Source organism: Mobula birostris, chromosome 8 (assembly GCF_030028105.1).
Source record: "Mobula birostris isolate sMobBir1 chromosome 8, sMobBir1.hap1, whole genome shotgun sequence".
In the NCBI taxonomy this organism is placed as follows: Eukaryota; Metazoa; Chordata; class Chondrichthyes; order Myliobatiformes; family Myliobatidae; genus Mobula; species Mobula birostris.
The window spans coordinates 102,378,334-102,402,119 of record NC_092377.1 but is presented as its reverse complement, the minus strand read 5'-3'; the positions used below and the strand labels follow the sequence as shown (position 1 = coordinate 102,402,119).

Below are 23,786 nucleotides of genomic sequence, written 5' to 3'. Positions count from 1 at the left end.
CCATGGATGCTGAGTTCCCCCAGCATTTTGCGCGTGTTGTTAGTCTCTAGATGATGCTCTTGTGAAAGACAATGAGGTACTGGGAAACAAGTGGAATGGGACTGAAGGGAATGCTCCAGTATTTACTTGATGGGCCAAATGGTCTCTTGCTACGCCACAGGAAATGCAACGCATAAGTAATCCGATGTTTTGTCTCCACAGATAACTAAGCCTTGCCTGTAGCACGGATGATGGAACTTCGAGCAGGCTGTGCAGCCTGGCCACCTCAATCTGTCCGGCCGCCTCAACTCCCGCCCACTCTTTCCTCGCTCTCCCTCCCCGAGTGTAACCTCCAGCCTTCACACCCTTAATGCCCCTTTGGTTGACTTGTGGTGACCCACCCTCGCTCTGTGCACACTGGCTCTCTGGACGGCCCGGCCCAAACGCAGCAACAGAGACCGCAGCGGCTGGAAGCTGGCTGTATCTCAACAAGTCTCACAGCGTGACTATACCTAGACAGAGTGATCATTTAACACACTTATACTGCTAAGATATCAGGCTGCCTTGATTGTTCTCTTATGGCATGGAAACTGAACAGCGGACTGTTTCTCTTTTAGACGAGAATCTGATTTAACAATGTTTAAAATGACATTTTCTGGGAAACAAGAATGAATTACAAAAAAAAAGTTTTTAAAACCACTTTGTTTATAAATTTTTCTACCACATTTCACTGCCTGTGCATAGAAGCTTTCAAGTATTAACATTACAAGTGACAGTGTCCAGCAGACACTCGCTCTTTACTGTCTAATCCTTCATCTGGTGCGCTAATTGCTTCCTCAGCTGACCACCACTAGGTGAGTAAACACTAAAGCCATAGGGGAAAATCAGGTAACAACCAATAATGTATCTACTTAACCCGAGTATATCTGCAGCGAGAGAATTATTCTACTTTTGCATATTGTTTTTGAAAGTCATTTTGTTCCAGACGTCGTGGGCTCTATCAATGTTGAGCAACGTCCACCAACAAACTTGCATTCATAAGAAGCCACTGTACCACTCCCCTTCCTATCTCCTTTCCCCTCTTCCCTCCCCTTTCCCCGCTGCCTAATTCTGCATGAAAACAATCCCAGTCAATCCGTAGGTCAAGTTAAAGGTTTGAAGGAACTAAATTCGCTCCTGTCACCCCCCCCTTCCCTATCTCCCCTCTCTTTCCTGATACATTCCTTTCCCTGCCACCTAAATTTGCATGAAGACAATCCCAATAGGTCAACCTAAAGGGCAAATGTCTTATGCGGATAAAAGAAATGGCACTTGTGGTTGGGGGGGAGGTGTGGTGGAAAAGATGTGAATATTTAGATTGTATCATATTTTCCTATTTAATTTATTTATGAATTTTGCCTCATCCTTTCTCTCTGCCTCTCTATCTGTCTCTTTCTCTTTCACACATTCTTTAAAAATATGTTTGTGGGGAGCAGTGAATTTTGCCAAAAACTGTAAATAATTTATTTATTTGTTTACACTGAAGTAATATCAAAATTTGAAAGCGAAACCTGGCCGACAAACCCTAGTCTTTATTTTTTGATTAATGTTAGGCAAATAAACTATCAAAAAAGGCTCAAACAGTGTTCTGTGAGTTAAAACAATCTGTGTTCATACGTAATCTTCATTAGTTAAATAAGCATGCTGAATTTTGTTTGCTTTGAGCTGTAAATAGCAGTGGTGTAGTGTAAAGTAGGCCTCTATTGGTTGGCTTTGCAATCCTTTAGTCACGGGTAAAGCCCTTCCCAGCATTGAGCACATCTACATGGAGCGCTGTCACAGGAAAGTAAAATCCGTCATCAAGGACCCCAACCATCCAGGCTGCCATCAAGAAGGAGGTACAGGAGCCTCAGGACCCAAACCACCAGGTTCAGGAACAGATATTACCTCTCAACCATCAGGCTCCTGAACCAGTGGGGATAACTTCACTTACTTCAACACTGAACTGATTCCACAACCTATGGACTCACTTTCAAGGACTTGACAGCTCAAGTTCTTAATGTTTATTACTTTATTTATTTATTATTATTAAGTTTTTTTTCTTATTTGTACTTCCACAGTTTGTTGTCTTTTGCACATTGACAGTCTGTCCATCTTTCTTGTGTGTGGTTTTCCATTGATTCTATTGAGTTTCTTTGTACGCGCTGAGAATGACTGCAAGAAAATGGAAGTCAGGATAGTATATAGTGATATAACTTTGTAGTACTTTGATAATAAATTTACTTTGAACTTCGGAAGTTCTCTGGTCACACCTCGCTGTAAACTGACATCCCTATTAGTCTGCTCAAGAAGTTAACCCGAGAGATTTGGTTCACTGATTTGATACTGAAACAAACCTTTCCCAAGTCTAGGAGCAACCCTCTGTTTCCTTAGTTGGACAAGCCAGTGGTGACACAGCAGCAGTAAGCTGGAAGAACTCAGAATGGCAATCAGCATCTGTGAAGACAAAAGGCGGTAGTCGATGTTTCAGGTTGACACCTACATCAGGACTCCCAATGGAGGATATCAAAGTCAAAGTAAAATCATTAACAAAGTACACCACCATATCATACCATAGGATTTGTTTTCTTGTGGCCACTTACAGGAAAATTAAAAAAATATGACAGAATTTTTGAAAAACTCTACATAAACAAAGATTGACAAACAACCAATGTACAAAAGAAGACAAATTGTGTAAAGAAATAATACCGCGAACATAAGTTGTAGATCCTTGGAAATGAGTCTGTAGGCTTTGGAGTCAGTTTGGAGTTGAGGTGAGGGAAGTTATCCATGTTGGTTCAGGAGCCTGATAGTTGGAGGGAAATAACTCTCCCTGAACCTGGTGATCGCGACTCAAAATGGTGACTTACGTTGTTTGCTTCTACAGGTGCTGATTGACCTGCTAAGTTTTTCCAGCATTCTGTTTCTTTATGCCAGGTTCCAGCATCTGCAGTATATTTTGTCTTCAGCCAGTAGCCAACCATTGGCTTCATTGGATCAATCACTTGTCCTGTCAGACTGCAAGCTGGAGGCTATGCTTTGGACAACATTCATCCTTACAAGCCTCGATCCCCTCAATCCCCTGCCTTTGATTGCCAACTCAGACATTTTTCATTTGACCTCTTTAATGATCTTCTGCCATCCCCTACATTTCACAGTGAGAGAGAACAGGGTTAAGAGTAGCAGGATATTGGTTATGCTAGACTCAAACTTAATGTATCAGAGCACGGCTTTGCATTCTATTGTTTTCAGGATAATTTGTCTCCTTTCGTCAGGTTTTGAAGCTTATTATGTCTGGTTTCTCTTATCGCGCACACATGGTCATTAACTGTATACAGCCAAAGGGTGCAGATTGTTAACAAAGCACATAATAAAGTATTCTTGTATCAGAGTTGAAGTTCATGTCTGCCAGAAGTGCTTTTCCGCTGTTTGGCAGTGTCTTCGATGACTACCAGTGATGATTGACCGGTCATCATCGTTCCCTCCCTCAGAACAACACCTTTGGCATCCTGTTCCGGGTTCTGGTGTGTAACAATCAGTGGACCGCCCTGCACAGACGGCTGGTGACCTGCAAAGCATTAAAATAAAGGAAGATCTTGCTTTTCCAACAGCCTCATTACAGAGTCAGTGGAGTACGGGGCTCGTCAAATGCAAGCAGCCAGCACATTCACAGAGTCATCACAGAAACTGCGAGGTGTAAACAATTCATAAATCTGAGTGAGGTTCACATGCACAATGTTGGAGAACTTCAGCAGGTCAGAGAATACTTGGAGTATTGTGAGCAGTTTTGGGCCCCTTATCTAAGATCCAAAGGAGATTCACAAGAATGGTCCTGGGAATGAAAAAGTTACCATATGAGGAGTGTTTGATGGCTCAGGGCCCTTACTCACTGGTGTTTAGAAGAATGAGGAGATAGAGTGGATGTGGAGAGGATGTTTCCTATAGTGAGGGAGTCTAGGACCCAAGGACACAGCCTGAGAATACAAGAACATCCCTTTTAGAACAGAGATGAGGAAGAATTTCTTTAGCCACAGGGTGGTGAATCTGTGGAATTCATTGCTACGGATGGCTGTAAAGGCCAAGTCATGGGGTATATTTAAAGCAGACACTGAGGTGTTCTTGAGTAGAAAGGAGGTCAAAGTTTGCAGGGAGAAGACAGGAGAATAAGGCTGAGAAGGGAAATTGATCAGCCCTGATGGAATAGCAGAGCAGACTCAATGGGCTGAATTGCCTATTGCCTAATTCTGCTTCTGTGCCTTATGGTCAGTCAGGCGGTGTCTATGGAAAAGAAATGAACGGTTGAGATTTTGGCCGAAGAGTACTGGAAAAGAAAAAGGCAGGAGCCAGAATAAGAGGGTGGGCTCAAGATTTCCAGCAACAGCAGGATGCCCGGTGTGAGGTCAGGAGAACAATCCCACTGTTCCTTGAAGAAGCACCATAAGACCAGCAGACAATTGAGAGGAATTGGGCCATTCTGCCTATATGGTCTGCTCCATTATTTGATCATAACTCATTTATTTTCCCCCTCAACCCCATTCTTCTGCCTTCTCCCCATAACATTTGACGCTCCTACCAATCAAGAACCTCTGCTTGAAACACACCCAATAACTTGGCCTCCACAGCTGTCTGTGGCAATGAATTCCATAGATTCATCACCCTGTGGTTAAAGAAGTTCCTCCCCATCTGTTCTAAAGGGTTGTCCTTCTATTCAGAGCCTGTGACCTCTGGTCCTAGACTCCCCCACCATCGGAAACACCCTCTCCACTTTATTGTCACATGTGCAGAGATACAGGGAAAAGTTTGCATTGCATACTGTTCACACAGATCAAATCGTTCCACAGTCCATTGTGGTAGAATAAGGTAAAGCAATAACATAGCAGAATAATACTCACAGACAATACACGTTTTGGGAGCAGCTTCTTCCTCTCCGCCATCAGATTTTTAAATGTTCCATGAACCCATGAACACTACCTGGCTATTTGCTCTGTGTATTTACTTCTATGCATTTCTTATTGTATCTTGCAGTGACTCCTTATGTCTTGCACTCTACTGCTGTCAAAAAGCAAATTCACAAAATCCAGTGTGTCAGTGATAATAGATTCTGTGAGTGCAGTGCAGATGAACGTTAAAGTGCAAGATCATAGCAAGATTGTCTGTGAGGCCGAGAGTCTACCTCATTGTAATAGAGGGCTGTTCAAGTGTCTGATAACAGTGGATCAGAAGCTGTCCTTGAGCCTGTCGGCAGGTACTTTCAGGCATTGGCATCTTCTGCCCAGTGGGAAAGGGGAAGAAGGGAGATTATTCAGGGTGGGTAGGGTCTTAGATTACACTGGCTGCTTTACTAACACAGTGGGAAGTACAAGAGTCCAGCCATGCGTGACATAGTCTGTAAAGTTGCATTGTGTGCTTTCATTATGGAACACACTGTATTCCACAAAAGTGAGTGGACCCTCATGGAAATATCTGGAGGAGCAGCTGAATTTTCAAGGCATGGTAAGCCGATGACCAAGAGCTGTTCAGTGGACAGATAGTACTCTCTGGTGGACATGGATGTGGACAGGTTGTTTCTGTGCCGGGCCCTTGGGCTGTGAAAGGCGCAAACAGAAGGCATGCAACACGGCCCTTCATCAATAAAACCATAGAACATCAAACATAAAACATTACGAGACAGTACAGGATCTTCAGCCTATGATGTTATGCTGACCTTCTAACCCACTTTATGGTCAATCAAACCTTCCCTCCTGCATAACCCTCCAATTTTCTATCGTCCATGTGTTTATCTAAGGGTTTCTTAAATGTCCCTAATGTATCTGCCTTTACCGGCACCTCTGTTCTATGCACTCACCACTCTCTGTGTAAAGAATTTATTTCTGATAGTCCAATCATCATAAATTTACGACCCTTTGTAATAGCCATTTCCACACTGGGAAAATAAAAGGTAACTGGCTATTCACTCCATTTATGCCTCCTGTACATCTTCATCAAGTCACCTCTCATCCTCCTTCACTCCAAAGAGTAAAGCCCTAGCTCACTCAACCTATCTTCATCAGGCATGCCCTCTCATCCAGGCAGCATCCCAGTAAATCTCCTCGGCACCCTCTCTAAAGCTTTCACATCCTTCCCTTAATGAGGCAACCAGAACTATAGGCAATACTCCCAGTCTGGTCTAACCAGAGTTTTATAGAGCCCTCGAACTCAATCTCCTGACTAATGAAGGCCAATGCATCATGCACCTTTATATCCACCTTGTCAACCTGCGCAGCAACTTTGAGGGATTTATGAAGGTAGAACCCAAGGTCCCTCTGTTCCTCCACAATGTGAAGAATGCTGACAAAATATGAGGAGAGACTGATGAGTGCAAAGTTTTCTCACACTGGTTACTTGTTCATTGAAAAAAAAATCCAATAAAGCATTTTTTTTTGGCAACCAAACCATCAGGTCACCCTGTCCCTTAATCGTTTCTCTGTCCAGTAACGCACCACCAGTTGTTTCTTGAACTTATGCCCAGATCTATGCCAATTCCCTCATAATTCTAAAAAGAAGAGTTTGTGCAGATGCTGGAAATCCAGAGCAACAGACACAACACGCTGGAGGAAGTCAGTAGGTCAAGCATCACCCATGGAAATGAATGAACAGTTGATGTTTCGTGCCAAGACCCACCATCAGGACTGGAAAGGAAGGGGAAAGAATCCAGAATAAGAAGGTGGGTGGGGGAGGGAGCGGAAGGAGTACAAGCTAGAATGTGATAGGTGGGTGAGGGAGGGGGGATAAAGCGAGAAGCTGGGGGTGATAAGTGGAAAAGGTAAAGGGCTGAAGAGGAAGGCATCTGATAAGAGAGGAGAGTGGACTATAGGAGAAAGGGAAGGAGGAGGTGACAGGCAGTTGAGAAGAATAGGTATGAGGGAGGCCAGAGTGAAATGTAGAAGGGGGAGGGGAAGTATTACTAGAAGTGAAAGAAATCAATGTTCATGCCATCAGGTTGGAGGCTACCCAAATGGAATATGAGGTGTTGCTCCTCCAGCCTGAGACCGGCCTCATCATGGCAGAAGAGGAAGCCTTGGACCAACATGTTGGAATGAGGATTGGAGATAGGAATTGAAATGGTTGGCCACAAGGAGCTCTAATCTTGTTAAGGTGGCAGAGAGAAATGGTGAGCGCGGATGCACAGGAAAGGAAGGAGATGCAGGTGAGAACAGCATCAACAGCGGAAGAAGGGAATCCCCATTATTTGAAGAAGGAGGACATCTCTGATGTCCTGGAAAGGAAAGCCTCATCCTTGAAATGGATGCAGTAGAGATGAAGGAACTGAGAAAAGCGAATGGAGTGTTTGCAGGAGACAGGTGGAAAGAGAACTAAGTTCAACTGAACTAAACAGAGTACTCTTGTAGTCCTGGTTTGATGCTGATATTCTATGTGTTGTTCATTTGCTGTCTGATGTCTGCACTACTTGGTCTTCTCTTGTACGGTGTGTTTTTGATGTTTTCTTTGATTGGGTTCCATGGTGCTTCTTTGTTTCATGGCTGCTTGCAGGAGAACAAATTTCAGAGTTGCATTCTATATATATATTGGCAGGCAAGTCTGCTAGAACTGTTGGGGAAGGTTTGAACTAATTTTACATTGATATGGGAAATGGAATGATAAGGCTGAGGATGGGGCAGTTTGGATACAAGTCGATGCAGTGTGTAGTGAGACTGTGAGGAAGGACAGGCAGATGAAAGGGTGAAATTGCAGTCAGTGGGATGAGTTGAAGTGTAACATGGGGGCAAAATCAAAAAGAGTAATGAATACAGAGGGCATACATTGAAGGTGAAGGGTTTGGTTCAAAGGGGATGTGAGGGGTGGGTCTTTTCCTCAGAGAGTGGTGGATGCCTGGAATGCGCTGCCTGGTATGGTGGGAGAGGCAAATACATAAGAGGCTTTTAAGAGATGTTTGGATAGGCACATGGATGTGAGGAAGATGGAGGGATATGGACATTGTGTAGGTAGAAGGAATAGTTTTAGTTTTTTTATTTACTTTTCAGCTGGTTCGGCACAACATTGTGGGGGCTGTGCTGTTCTATGTTCTAAGAAGGCGGCGGGAAGCGGAAACTTCTGAAGGTGGATAAGTCACGTAGACCAGATGAACAACACTCCAGGATTCTGAAAAAGGTAGCTGAAGAGATTGTGGAGTTATTAATAATGATCTTTCAAGAATCACTAGATTCTGGAATGGTTTCTGAGGACCGGAAAATTGCAAATGTCACTCTTCAAGAAGAAAAGAGTTTATAGGCCAGTTAGCCTGACTTCAGTGGTTGAGTCCATTATTAAGGATGATGTTTCAGGGTACTTGGAGGCACATGAGAAAATAGGCTAAAGGGGAAATCTTGCCTGACAAATCTGTTGGAATTCTTTGGGGAAATAACATGCAGGATAGACAAAGGTGAATCAGTGGATGTTGTTTACTTGGATTTTCAGAAGGTCTTTGTGGCTTTGCATATGAGGCTGCTTAACAAGATAGGAGCCCACAGAATTACAGGAAGCATGCTAGCATGGATAGAAGCTTGGCTGATAGACAGGAGGCTAAGAGTGGGAGTAAAGGGATCTTTATCTGATTAGCTGCCAGTGACTAGTGGTGTTCCACAGGGGTCAGTGTTGGAACTGCTTTTCATGTTATATGTCAATGATTTGGATGAAGGAATTGATGACTTTGTGGCCAAGTTTGTGGATGATATGAAGGTAGGAAGAGCAGCAACGGCAGGTGGTGTTGATGAAGCAGGGAGTCTGCAGAAGTACTTAGAAAGATTGGGAGAATGGGTAAAGATGTGGCAGATGGAATATAGTGTAGGGAAATGTACGGTCATGCACTTTTGTAGAAGGAATAAAGGCATGGACTATTTTCTAAATGGGGAATCAAAGGTGCAAAGGACCCTGGGAGTCCTTGTGCAGGATTCCCTAAAGGTTAACTTGCAGGTTGAGCTGGTGGTAATGAAGGCAAAAGCAATATTAGCACTCATTTCGAGAGGTCCAGAGTATAAGAACAAGGATGCAATGTTGAGGTTCTATAAGGCATTGGTCAGACTGCATTTGGAGTATTTGTGGGCCCCTTATCCAAGAACATTGGAATGAGATAGAGGAAGGACAGAGAGGTGTGGACCAAGTGAATTTAAAGGCAGGAGGAAGTTGGGGGCAAAGTTGATGAACTGAAGAAACAGCAGGGGTGCATGAAGCAGCACCAATGCAGTCATTGATGTAGCGCAGAAAATAGGGGCATTACCAGGGAAGGACCATTTGACAGAGCCAATGAAAATGCAGGCAGAGCTGGGACCTTTGTGGGTGCCCATGGGAACACCTTGTGTTTGGGGAAAGTAGGAAGAACCGAAAGGGAAATTGTTGTATGTGAGGACCTGCTCTGCCTGGAAGAAGGGTAACTGCTTGTGTCTGGTGTTAAGAAAGAAGCAGAGAGCTTTAAGGCCATCTTGATGGGGGATAGAAGTGTGTAGGGAGGGACTGGACATCCATGGTGAACATGAGATGGTCAGGGCCAAGAAGTGAAAGTTGTTAAGGAGATTGAGAGCATATGAAATGTAGCAGGTGTAGGTGGGAATGGTTTGAACCAAGGGGGTAACTAATTTTCATAGTTGCTATCTGACCTGCTGAGTTCCTCCAGCATTTTGTGTATGAAACCCCATAATTCTGCTGCTTTTCAAGAAGTAAAGTTTTACTGCAGTTTCCATTCTGTGTTTTTTTTCTCAGAGGACATGAAACCTGGTGGTGTTTGTAGGATTCTGATGATTTTGATTCAAGGCTCTTTCAGAAATCAGGAAAGAGGCAGAAAATGTGTTGCTTCACCATTATTTTATTAAGAGTTGATAGAACAGAGGAAAATTGAACAGACAGTGATAGAGAAAGCAAAGATTAAAAAACTGAGAAGACTAAGAAGATTAAGATGGGACTGCTTTGTTTTTAGCTATTTTATACCCACAGATAAGAATTAACCAATGGAAAGCTATTATTCAGTACTGTAGTACTAAGTTACCAATGAGAAAGCACTTAGTCAAGTTATGCAGAAGAAAGAAATTTCCAGAGCTTACCAGAATTATACTTGATATAGCTAGTTAAACCGTTATGTGCATATAAGAACTGCTTTCAATATGAGCAGATGATTATTATAAAACGGCAAAAAATAGCAATTAAACAGTCTAATCTAAGAATTAAATAATTGAATCTAATACATTCAATGAACTGGTTCAAAAGAAAGCTTGTGGCAAGCAAACACCCTTGCTTAGACCAGTTATGCCAATGAGCCTAATATTAAGACCTTAAGACATAGGAGCAGAGTTAGGATAATCAGCCCATCGAAACTGCTCCACCATTCCATTATTATCCCTCTCAATCCCATTCTCCTGCCTTCTCCCTGTAACCTTTGACATCCTTACTAATCAATAATCTATCAACCTGTGCTTTAAATATACCCAATATTCTATTGACATCAGCCAACACTATTACACAGTGACCATTCTAATAATTGACCATCAGACCATTAGGTACAGGAGAAATATTAGCCCATTTGGACTATTGAATCTGTTCCACCATGACTAATGCTGTTTTCAGCCCCATTCTGTACCCTTCTCATTGTAAGCCTTAACCTATTTGTCAATCAAAGATCTTTTAGACTCTGTCTTATATAAACCCATGACTTGGCCTCCGGAGCCTTCTGCGGCAACAAATTCCACAGATTCACTGCTCTCTGGCTGAAGAAATTCCTCTTCGTCTCAATTTTAAAGGCACGTCCCTTTATTCTGAGGCTGTGCCCTCAGGTTCTAGGCTCTCCCACTACTGAAATCATCCTCTCCACCTCCAGGCTTTTCAATATCTAGTAGGTTTCAATGTTTCCTCTCGCTCTTCTGAACTTCCTTGACTATAGGTTCAGAAACATCAAATGCTTCATTACTATAACAGTTTTACTTCAGAGACTCAAAGGGTGACAATTAGTGTGAGTGGCTATTCATTGGTGACACAGTGTGAGGCTTAAAAAGAGTTTGGGTACTTTTTGGCTTTTTACTGGGTGAATGGCAATGAGTGCAGGGTCAATAAAAAGAAAGGATGTGTAAGCAGAGCAGCCATTGTTTGAGGGGGCCAGTGTTAGAGTGGCCTGGCTTTGGCTCAACAGGCTTGGGCAAGCAGAGGTGGAGGTTCGAAGTAAGTTAGAAAGTTTCTAGTAAGTTTTTTCTTCCCTATTAGGACATAGCTAGTGTGCTGAGAGTGGGTTACATTCCTTGTGTGAGATGTGGGAAATTTCAAAGACCTCCAGTCACCCTGATAACTACATCTCCATGAAGTGAATCAAGCTGTAGCTCATTAGAGACCACGTAAAGGAACTGGAGCCACAGGTTCATAACTCGCAGCTCTTTCTTGCAAAATCTGTGTATAATTAATGTTTTTCTTGTCAATGCTGCTATCTAATGCTCTCTGCCTGTGACACGGCTGCAAGTAAGGTTTTCATTGCACCTGTGCATACGTGTGCCTGTGCAAATGAAGTAAACTCGACATTGACTTTGACCTTTCACAGAGGGTCGAGATTCGGGGGCAGAGATAAAAAGTGATTGGTGAGAGCATAAGGAGAAGGTGAAGGGTCATTTTCTCCAAGCAGCAGGGTGGGTTTGGTCTAAGAGGTTGGACAGGGCAGAAACACTCGTCATGTTCTACTTGCATCAGAATCACAATCAGGTTTATTAGCACAGTTTTATATGATGTGAAATGTGTTGTTTTGTGACAGCAGGACAGAAAGCTATGACTAATTACACAAGAAGTAAACAATGCAAAAGGAAGAATAACCAGATGGTGTTCATGGCTTCATCAGGGACTGGCCAAAAATGTTGACTGTTTCTTCCCCTCCATAGATGCTGACCCACCTGCTGAGTTACACCAGTGTTTTGTGTATTTTGTTCTGAACATTGTTGTCAATTTGGTAGTGATAATCTAACAGACAGTTTTGAGACAACAATATCATTATTCACATCCACACGTACCACCAATAAAACTCTTCCCTGATCTTAAAGACGCATCATTCACATCTCATTCTTCAATTTACTGGAGAACAGGGCCACACCAGTTTACTAGGGAATAGGGAAACGCCAGTTTACTGGAGAATGGAGACACAAGAGTTTACTGGAGATGGGGACACACCAGTTTACTGGGGAACAGTGAAACACCAGTTTACTGGAGATGGGGACACACCAGTTTCCTGGAGAACAGGTACACAGCAGTTTACTGGAGAGCAGGGACACACCACTTTACTGCGGAACTGTGAAACACCAGTTTACTGCAGAACAGTGAAACACCAGTTTACTGGAGAATGGAGACACACCAGTTTTTCTGGAGAACAGGGACGCACCAGTTTACTGAAGAACAGTGAAACACCAGTTTACTGGGGAACAGTGAAATACCAGTTTACTGGAGAATGGAGAGAGAGCAGTTTACTGGAGAACAGGGACTCTCCAGTTTACTAGGGAACTGTGAAACACCAGTTGCTGGAGAACAGGGCCACACCAGATTACTGGAGAATGGGAACAAATCAGTTTACTGGAGAATGGAGACACAGCAGTTTACTGGAGAATGGAGGCACAGCAGTTTACTCCAGAAATGGGCCACACCAGTTTACTAGAGAACAGGGCCACACCAGTTTACTGGGAAATAGTGAAACACCAGTTTACAGGAGAATGGGGACACAGCAGTTTACTGCAGAATGGAGACTCACCAGTTTACTGGAGAACAGGGACACAGCCAGTTTACTGTATAAGGGGGACACACCAGCTAATTGGAGAACTGGGACCCGGGACACACCAATTTAGTGGAGAAGGGAGCTATACTAGTTTACTGGAGAATGGAGACACATCAGTTTACTGGAGAACTGTGAAACATCAGTTTACTGCAGAATGGGAACACACCACTTTACTGGAGAACAGGGCCACACCAGTTTGCTGGGGAACAGTGAAACACCAGTTTACAGGAGAATGGGGACACAGCAGTTTACCGCAGAATGGAGACTCACCAGTTTACTGGAGAAGAGGGACACAGCCAGTTTACCGTATAATGGGGACACACCAGCTAATTGAAGAACTGGGACCTGGGACACAACAATTTAGTGGAGAAGGGGGCCATACTAGTTTACTGGAGGTCAAGGACACAGCAGTTTACTGGAGAACTGTGAAACACCAGTTTACTGCAGAATGGGAACACACCACTTTACTGGAGAACAGGGCTACACCAGTTTACTGGGGAACAGTGAAACACCAGTTTACTGGATAATGGAGGCACACCAGTTTATTGGAGAATAGGGAGACACCTGTTTACAGGGGAGCAGGTACATGCCAGTTTTCTGGGGAACAGGGCCACGCCAGTTTACTGAAGAAAAGGCCACACCAGTTTACTGGAGAATAGGGCTTCTGCCATTTCTGGAGAAGAGGGACACAGTCAGTTTCCCAGAGTACAAGGACACAGACATTTTACTAGAGAAGAAGGCCCTGTCAGTTTACTAGAGAATAAGGTCACAGTCAGTTTATTGGACAATAGGGACACAGCCGGTTTACTGAAGAATTGCGATACAATCATTTTACTGGAGAACAGGGCCACACCATTTTACTGGAGAATAGGGACACAGTGCAATCCCGGCAGACTGAAAGGTGGCAAACGTCACACCACTGTTCAAAAAAAGATGTAGGCAAAAGTCAGGTAACTGTTGGTCAAATAATTTAAAGTCTGTAGTTTAAATTTCCTGAGGAAATTACCATCTCTATTTCCTGAGGAGACTGAGGTCCTTTAACATCTGCCGGACGATGCTGAGGATGTTCTACGAGTCTGTGGTGGCCAGTGCGATCATGTTTGCTGTTGTGTGCTGGGGCAGCAGGCTGAGGGTAGCAGACACCAACAGAATCAACAAACTCATTCGGAAGGCCAGTGATGTTGTGGGGATGGAACTGGACTCTCTGACGGTGGTGTGTGAAAAGAGGATGCTGTCCAAGTTGCATGCCATCTTGGACGATGTCTCCCATCCACGACATAATGTACTGGTTGGGCACAGGGGTACATTCAGCCAGAGACTCATTCCACCGAGGTGCAGCACAGAGCGTCATAGGAAGTCATTCCTGCCTGTGGCCATCAAACTTTACAACTCCTCCCTTGGAGGGTCAGACACCCTGAGCCAAAAGGCTGGTCCTGGACTTATTTCCTGGCATAATTTACATATTACTATTTAATTATTTATGGTGCAACTGTAAGGAAAACCAATTTCTCCCGGGATCAATAAAGTGTGACTATGACCATGACTATGACTATAAGTTGCTTGAAGCTATCATTAAAGAAGAAATAGCAAAGCATCTGGAAAGAAATGGATCTATTATGCAGACACAACATGGATTCAGGAAAGGCAGTTCCTGTTTGACAAACCTACTGCAGTTCTTTGAGGATGTAACGATTGCAGTGGATAGAACAGAACAGATAAACATTGTTTACTTGGATTTCCAGAAGGCATTCGATAAGATGCCATATAAAAGACTTATCTATAAGATAAGGATGCATAGATTTGGGGTGATGTATTAGCATGGATAGAGAATTGGTTAACCAATAGATAACAGAGAGTTGAGTTTGCTGCTGTGGTTCAAAATGCTTTCCAAGAAAAGAAAAGTAGACATCGAAGGTCGGATATTCAATGATAATTGGAAAGATTATTTATTCTTCTGAGGTCAACGGCAAACCTGAGTGTCTGTGTGTCTGATATGCTCGCAACAAGTGGCTGTGGCAAAGGGGTACAATATCACGAATTGAAATACAGTGTAACTCGGCTTTGAAATATAAATTTGAAACTGTGGGTCTGGACACATAGAACATAGAACATAGAATAGTACAGCACAGTACAGGCCCTTCTGCCCACAATGTTGTGCTGACCCTCAAACCCTGCCTCCCATATAACCCCCCACCTTAAATTCCTCCATATATCTGTCTAGTAGTCTCTTAAATTTCACTAGTGTATCTGCCTCCACCCACCAACCACTCTCTGAGTAAAGAACCTTACTCTAATATCCCCCTTGAACTTCCCACCCCTTACCTTAAAGCCATGTCCCCTTGTATTGAGCAGTGGTGCCCTGGGGAAGAGGCACTGGCTATCCAGTCTATCTATTCCTCTTAATATCTTGTATACCTCTATCATGTCTCCTCTCATCCTCCTTTTCGCCAAAGAGCAAAGCCCTAGCTCCCTTAATCTCTGATCATAATGCATACTCTTTAAACCAGGCAGCATCCCGGTAAATCTCCTTTGTACCCCTTCCAATGCTTCCACATCCTTCCTATAGAGAGCGACCAGAACTGGACACAGTACTCTAAGTGTGGCCTAACCAGAGTTTTATAGAGCTGCATCACTACCTCGCAACTCTTAAGCTCTATCCCTCGACTTATGAAAGCTAACACCCCTATAAGCTTTCTTAGCTACCCTATCTACCTGTGAGGTAACTTTCAGGGATCTGTGGACATGTACCCCCAGATCCCTCTGCTCCTCCACACTACCAAGTATCCTGCCATTTACTTTGTACTCTGCCTTGGAGTTTGTCCTTCCAAAGTGTACCACCTCACACTTCTCCGGGTTGAACTCCATCTGCCACTTCTCAGTCCACTTCTGCATCCTATCTCTGCAATCTTCAACAATCCTCTGCACTATCTTTGTATCCCTGCACTATCTGCACACCACCAACCTTTGTGTCGTCTGCAAACTTGTCATCCCACCCTTCTACCCCCACATCCAGGTTGTTAATAACAATCACAAAAAGTAGAGGTCCCAGAGCAGATCCCTGTGGGACACCACTAGTCACAATCCTCCAATCCAAATGTACTCCCTCCACCACGACCCTCTGCTTTCTGCAGGCAAGCCAATCCTGAATCCACCTGGCCAAACTTCCCTGGAATCCCATGCCTTCTGAATAAGCCTACTGTGTGGAACCTTGTCAAATGCCTTACTAAAATCCATATAGATCACATCCACTGCACTACCCTCATCTATATGCCTGGTCACCTCCTCAAAGAACTCTATCAGGCTTGTTAGACATGATCTGCCCTTCACAAAGCCATGCTGACCGTCCCTGATCAGACCATGATTCTCTAAATGCCCATAGATCCTATCTCTAAGAATCTTTTCCAACAGCTTTCCCATCACAGACGTAAGGTTCACTGGTCTATAATTACCCCGATTATTGTTACTACCTTTTTTGAACAAGGGGACAACATTCGCCTCCCTCCAATCCTCCGGTACCATTCCTGTGTCTGAGTTTGATTGCAGGAAGCAGGCTAATAAAAATTAGGTGCAGTTGTGTAGCCTACATTTACAATTTGTTTTGTTAGGTTTACATTTGTGTCTGCTAATGTTCGATTTCAAATAGTTTATTAATGGAAAGGGTGTGGCTCCCAAAACAATCTTAGCCAAAATAGCATCATTTTTACTCTCTCTCATCACAACTTTCTTGTAGCTTACGACTGTAAGTTAATACCAATCATAAAAATAATGCTTGCTAGGTAATCTTCTTCATAAGAAACAAAATTTGTAAAGTGAATCACTTTGTGTTATAGCAGAGACTGAGGCACATGAGAGCAGGTTGAAAAAACAAAGGCAACGAAAGCTGTGGGAGGGCGCGCGCGCACAACTGATCCGGCCCGCATGAAGTCGCACTTTGCCCGATCCAGCCCGTGACCTAAAATGAGTTTGACACCCCTAGATTAGAAAGGCACCCTTTTGGAACAGGGATGAGGCAGAATTTCTTCATCCAGAGGGTGGTGGATCTGTGGAATTCATTGCCACAGACTGCTATGGAGGCCGGGACTTTGAGTACATTTCAAGCAGGGGTTGATCAGTTCTTCATTAGTCAGATGTAAAAAGATATGGGGAGAAGGCAGATGAATGGGGTTGAGAGGGATACTCAATCAGCCAAGATGTAATGATGGAGCAAACTTGATGGGCCAAATGCCCTAATTCTGCTCCTATAGCTGACAACGTTATGGTCTTATGGATCTGGATTACACTGTTAGGTTAGTAGTCATACAGTTATACAGCAGGAAAGCAGGCTGTTCGGCCCGAAGCATTCATGCCAACTGAGGTACTTGCCTCCATTTGGCCCTTAAAGCTCTAAAAGTTTCCTATCCATGCAGCTGTCCACATATCTTTTAAACATTGCTATTGTACCCGCCTCTACTACTTCCTCTCAAAATTCATCCACAAACCTCCACCCTCTCTGTGAAAAACTTACATTGCAAATAAACTCTCCTTGGGCTTCCAGCTGGGTACAGGTATCGATTGTAACTGATGTTTCGGGGACAAATTCTGCCAGCTTCATCAGGGGTGATGCCTGGGCACGAATAGTCCAGTGGATTTGCAGGTCAGCTTCCCTTTGAACTCATTCCTTCTCATGTGAAACATATCTCACGTTGGACTCCCCTACCCTGGAAAAAAGTCTGTAACTACCTATCTTATCTTTGCCCCTTGTGTTTCTCTAAACCTCTGTAAGGTCACACTTCAGTTTCCTTTGCTCCCGGGAGATTTGTCCCAGCCTATCCAATCTCTCCTCATAACCAGCCCTGGCAACATCATTCTGAATCTTTTCTGCGTTCATTTCAGCCTGCTCACATCCTTCCTAGAGTACGGTGGCCAGAGCTGCACCCAGTATTCCAGCTGCAGTCTCCCCAGCGTTCGAGATACTGCCGCACGACATCCCAGCTCTTGTTATCAGGGCCCTCTTCAATGAAGGCAGGCCTACCACCATGTCCCCCTGCATCACCACGCTCAGTGAACTATGTCCTTTTACCCCAAGGTCTCTCTGTTGGCCAACACTCCTCAGGACCCTGCCATGAACTGCACGATCCCATTGATGGTCCTGGCTCATAAAAGGAGCATCGAAGTTCCATCATTGAACCCTGTGGCACAGGCCACCAGTCTGAAGAACAAATCTCTGCCGCCCTCTGATTCTTTTACAGTGGCACCGAGCAGGGCGCGAATCCCATCACTGCGTGTAAAGAGTTTGTACATTCTCCCCGCTTTCTCCGAGTGCTCTGGTCTCCTGTCACATTCATACTTGTTAGGGTTACTAGGTTGTGGGCATGTTATTTTTGGTGCTGGAAACATGGCAACCCTTACGGACTGTCCCCAGCACATCCTCAGAATGTGTTGGTTATTGATGCAAATGAGGATCTGAGTTATAAAGGAAAATTGAAAAGGTTAGTACTTTATTCCTTGGAACGTAGCAGAGTGAGAGGAGATTTGATAGAGGCATAGAAAAGTACAAGGGGTTGAAATTCTATGGTAAATGCAAGCAGGCTTTTTCCATTGAGGTTTGAGACTACAACCAGAGGTCATGGGTTAAGGGTGAAAGATGAAAAGTTTAAAGGGAACAAGAGGGGAAACTTCTTCACTCAGAGGGTGGTGAGACTGTGGAATAAACTGCCAGCACAAGTAGTACATACGAGGTCGATTTCAATATTTTAGGGAAGTTTAGATAAGTACATGGATGGTAGGGGTATGAAGGGCTATGGTTCTGGTGCAGGTCGATGGGAATGGGCAGTTCAAGTGGTTCGGCACGGATTAGATGGGCTGAAAAGCCTGTTTCCATGCTGTACTTTTCTACAACTCTCTGACACATTTCACGAAATATTTTCATGTACATTTGACAAATAAAGCTAACCTTCAACTTTTATTTTAATTTTTTAACCTTAATTCTTTTTTAATCCATCTAGCTAGCTCACCCTGGATGTTATATGATCTCACCTTCTTTTTTCTTTTTCAATATTTTTATTAATTTTACACAGAAGGAGTCCAAGAAAATACATATTATAAAACAAAAGAAAAAATATAATAATACCAGATACGTTATATTGAATCACATTAATGAACTCCTTACCCTATATTCATATAGATTAGATTAATTCGTATGTTAGAATATAAACAATTTTATGTTAAAAAAAATCTATACCCGCTACCTAAGTCGAAGCTGTTTGGTAAAGAAAAAAACGAAAAAAAAACTTATCAGATAATAAATTATGCTATTAACCAGTTTCTGTACTTTAACAAGAAATCAAAGATTATGAAAATAATTTAAAAACAGCTCCCACAAATTTGAAAATCTTGGTTAGATTCAGAAATTGAACAACGAATCTTTTCTAAATTTAGGCATGCCTAAACATCTGATAACCACTGAACATGATTAGGCAGAACAGCATCTTTCCATTTAAACAAAAACGCCCTTCTAGCCATAAGAGAGATAAAAGCCTGAATGTACAGATCAGATGTCTTTGAAATGATACCTTTCCTTTCAACAATACCAAACAGGGCAGTCAAAGGATTAGGTTTAAAATTTACTTTAAAGTGCAGAAAAAGTTTGGAATACTTCCTTCCAATATTTTCCAAGACTTGGACACGTCCAAAATATATGAATAAATGAAGCTTCTCCATTGTTACACCTATCACAGTAGGGAGATATATCCAGATAAAAACAAGATAACTTATCCTTGGTCATATAAGCCCTATGGACCTCTTTAAATTGTTGGAGGGAATGACGAGCGCATAATGATGAAGTATTAACCAATTTAAAAATTTAACCAAGTTTCTTCAGAAATTGAGGTCTGTAAATCTTGTTCCCAAAGATTTTTGATTTTGTCTAAAGAATCATTTCTCATTCCCATCAACATATCATAAATATTGGATATTGAACCATTATAAAAAGATTTCATATTAAGAATTTCATCTAATAAGTTCTTATCAGGACTATTAGGAAATGTATATAATCGAGATCGCAGAAAGTCTCTAATTTGTAAGTACTGAAAAAAATGGGTTTTTGGTAAACTATATTTAGTTGACAGTTGTTCGAGATCTCACCTTCTGAGCCAGTCTGACATGAGACTTGTGTAAGGGGGTTTCGACTTCTATGTTACTGCGGAGGCTAATTAAAATGGCGTCTTTGTTATGTTAATCTGGGGAATGCGGCTTTGTTGTGTTAAACGCCGAGAAAGTTTGCGCTAGCAGCTTGTTTTTGTTTAGAGGGTGATAAGAGGGTGCTATTAACCAATGGGGATAATTGTTATGGTTTTGGTGTATTTAAAGATACTGTATGCGCGGTGTTTTGGGGCAGAAGGCGGGAGAGAAAGACAGAGAATGGACAGGTGCTGTGAGTCCACTAACGGGGTCGGACCCCGAGTGGGACGTTCGGCGAGGAGACGGAGACAGACTCGTGTGGAGTGTCTGGTCGACCACCGTTGTTGGTCCCAGGCGGCCGGTCGAGGTGGTCCGAGGGGGTCACAGGGTGAAGAAGAAGGTCCTTGAGCTCCAATGGTTTTTGTGCACGAAGAGATTGAACTTTGATAAGTGTGGCACCTTTTATTTTCCTTTTATATTTTATTCTCTTTTAATTATATAGTTCCAGTAATATCTATAAACTGTAAATCATTTAATTGCATCTGGTGTATTGTCTGTTATTTGGGCGCGGTGGGGTACATCACACAGCATCCACACAAACACCCAGTTTGTCGGGGCCGAGGCTGTTTCCCTAGACGACAGCGAGCCGAGCGACCCTGAGGATGGCCGGGGGGGCTACACTTGTTAAAGTCAAATGTAACTCCCAGTTCAGCTAGCAGCTTAAAATAGGAGATGATAGCCCCCGGCCCGGCCAAACTTAAGAAATCTCGTTTGGGTGGATACAGCGTGGTATGTCCTCTGTTACAAATCAGTACCATGAAATAACAAACAGTACACAATATGCAATTCAATGACTGAGCTTTATAGTTCTTAATTTGACTATATGGTTAGTAAAGAAAACAAAAAAAGAAAGAGAAAGGGCCCATTGTCATGAAACAGTTTAATGCACAACGTTGGAGCTCATTGATAAGGCTGTTCGCCCACCCTCGACCTCCTCCGATCAACACTGACCTGGGGACTCTCGTTCCAAGTCCACTCTGTCCAGCGGTCTACCAACTCTCTTCATTCGCATCTTCTCTCTTCCTCTCTCCCCGGCAAAAAGACCACAAATTCCCAGTTCCCAGACACACATAAAAGAACAACATCCCACTCATTGGCCAACATGCCCCGTTATCTCTAGTCATAACCCAAACATTCCTGGTACAGAGAAACCATTGTCTTAGCAGTGGAACATTACAGGGAGGCCATTATATTAGCAGTGAAACCTTACAGCATGTTACACCAAGTTGATAACATCCATAGCCTTGTTCTCATCAATTCTCTTGGCCACCTCCTCAAAATACATCAATTACATTCACGAGACATGATATTCCAGGAGCACATGTGGTTACCAACAATCCAGGATGAAATTCGCTACTGCCTGTAAGGAGTTTGTATGTTCTCCCCGTGACTGAATGGGTTTCCTTTGGGTGCTTTGGTTCCTTCCCACACTCCAAAGATGTAGTGGTTAGTAGGTTATTTGAACCATGGGTGTAATGGGAGGTGGGGGGCACAGGCTTGTTGGCTGGAAGGCTCTGCTACTAGGCCATATCTCTAAATAAATCAATCAATAGATAGATTCCATGTACAAAAATCATGCTGCCCGTCACTAGTCAGTTCTTAGCAGATAAATAGCCTTTCAGAATCCCCTCCTTTAACGTCACTATCACTAATTTCAGGCTTAACTGCCTGTAGTTTCCTGGCTTGTCCTTGCAGCCGATTGAGACAAAGGCAGAACCAGCTTTATTATCACTGACATACATCATGAAGTGTGTTGTTTTGCAGTAATAGCGCAGTGCAATTTAAAAAATTCTATCAGTTACAGAAGAAATGTAAAATGGGCAAAAAGACAGCAAAATACGAGGAAGTGTTGATGGGTTCATGGCTTGTTCAGGAATCTGAATGCAGGGCAGGAAAAGCTGTTTCTAAAACACTGTGTGTCTTCAGGCTCCTGTACCTCCCCCCTGAAAGTAGCAATGAGAAGAGGACATTCCTGGACGGTGGGGGGCCGTGAATGACAGGTGCTGCTCTCTTTGCCACCTCTTGAAGATGTCCAACGTTAACATTTGACATTGAAGATGTCAAAGGCATAACATTAGCATTCATTAGGAGAGGAAGATTTAATTACAGTGTTCTAAAACGAGCTGCATAAATATTTGAATTGAAAGACCTAACAAGCTCTGGTTTCTTCAAGCACACATCTTAAATAAACTGAGGATTTGTAAATTTACAACCCTCCTTGGCTGTGAATTCAAGACTCCCAGAACCCTCTGATTGAAAAAAAATTATTTTCTAACCTATCAATAACTTTTAAATCACTGTTCTGTGGTTTTCCATCTCTCCTCTAAGGGAATTAGGGTTACCTATTTCTTTGGGACCCACATAGCTTTACAATCTCAATTAAATCTCTCCACATCGCACTCCATTCCAAGGAAAAGAACACGAGATAATCTAATCTCAAAGTTCAAAGTTCAAGTTCAAAGTAAATTTATTATCCATAATCAAAAGGTCTTTCACCTTATAGCGATGAAAACACAGAATTACTGGACGTGGCCTATGGCCCAACTCCGGCTTAGGCGCAAAGGTACGATAAGCTCTGTCTAACTTGGGTGGGGTTGGAAATATATCATTCCCAAAAATCTCACAGAGTAAAGTGGAAAAAAATTCAATGGGAGATTCACATTCGATAGCCTCTGGCAAACTGAGGTTTTGTAGATTATGACGTCTGCTCTGACCTTCCAGATCAGTAACTTTGGATATTAACTTAGTGTTATGATCTCTCAAGCCAGAGCAAACGATTTCCAAATCATGAAAATAACATTCTGAATCATCGGTAACAGACTCAAGATGAGAAAGACATTCGGCATGAGCCTCCTCGAACTTTGGAATTAATTTGATCCAATTTTGACTCCAACAACTGAAAGAAGACTTAAATTCAGATATTATATCTTGTTGGTGCTGTTCCAAAATGGAAACAATCTCAGCAGAGGAACCAACGGTAGGAACTTCTTTTTTCCCCAGTTTAGTGATCTTTGCAGCCATAGTAAGACAGGCGTATTCTCAGGCAGAAGGGAGAATTAAAAATTTAACAATCTGCAGTAAAAACAAAGGAGAGAAGAAGTGCGGAGATAAGAAATAAAACAGAGCAACAGCTTTGGGTGACTAAACCATCACCATCTTGACCGGAAGTCCGTAAATTTATTATCAAAGTTCATATATGTCACCTATACAACCCTGAGATTATGAAATTGTGGATGGCATTGCAAAGTCTTCCTTACAGAGCAGGCAAGTAGAAATTAGAGTTCCCCTAGGCAGAGCAGAATTGAGAAGTAGGATTAAAAAAGATATAGAGAAGAAGTGGCAGGAGGATTGGAAAAATGAATTAAGGGGCAGGCATTATTTTTCTAGTCACCCACTAGTTAAAAAGGTCTCAGACTGTTACCTTTTAAGTCGTAGAGATATGGTGAAATTTACAAGACTTAGGTTGGGGCATTGTGGGCTAAACAATTACTTAAAGATAATAGGAAAACATCCTACTGGACTATGTGACTGTGGTAGTCCAGAGACAGTTGTGACGAAAGAGGGTTACAAAAGTACACATAGACTAAGATGTTAACTGTCCTGTGCTAGCACCAGTGGGATCAACAGTTGATCTGCCACCTGTCTTCAGGAGAGAGAGATAAGTAAGACAATGGAGCAGCATTTGGAAATGTTAATGAAGAGACGAGAGAGTTTAACAGAAGGAGACACCGGTCTGAATATTGTCAAGACCGGCTCCTTTTGAACCCTGAACTGTTTGAAGTGTGATGGATAGGCGATACCCCAGCAGGGG

At 42.9% G+C, this 23,786-nt stretch overlaps 1 protein-coding gene across 2 annotated transcripts in view; it reads left to right on the top strand.

Moving 5' to 3' along the window:
• LOC140201546 (thrombospondin-2-like) overlaps positions 1-3,386 on the top strand; it is a 135,943-nt gene extending 132,557 nt beyond the window's left edge. For both annotated transcript variants that reach the window (XM_072265827.1, XM_072265828.1), the window contains exon 22: positions 202-3,386. In XM_072265827.1, coding sequence (XP_072121928.1) covers positions 202-209 — 8 coding nt within the window. In that variant the 3' untranslated portion in view covers positions 210-3,386. The remainder of the gene's footprint in view (positions 1-201) is intronic.
• The last annotated feature ends 20,400 nt before the right edge of the window (positions 3,387-23,786 follow it).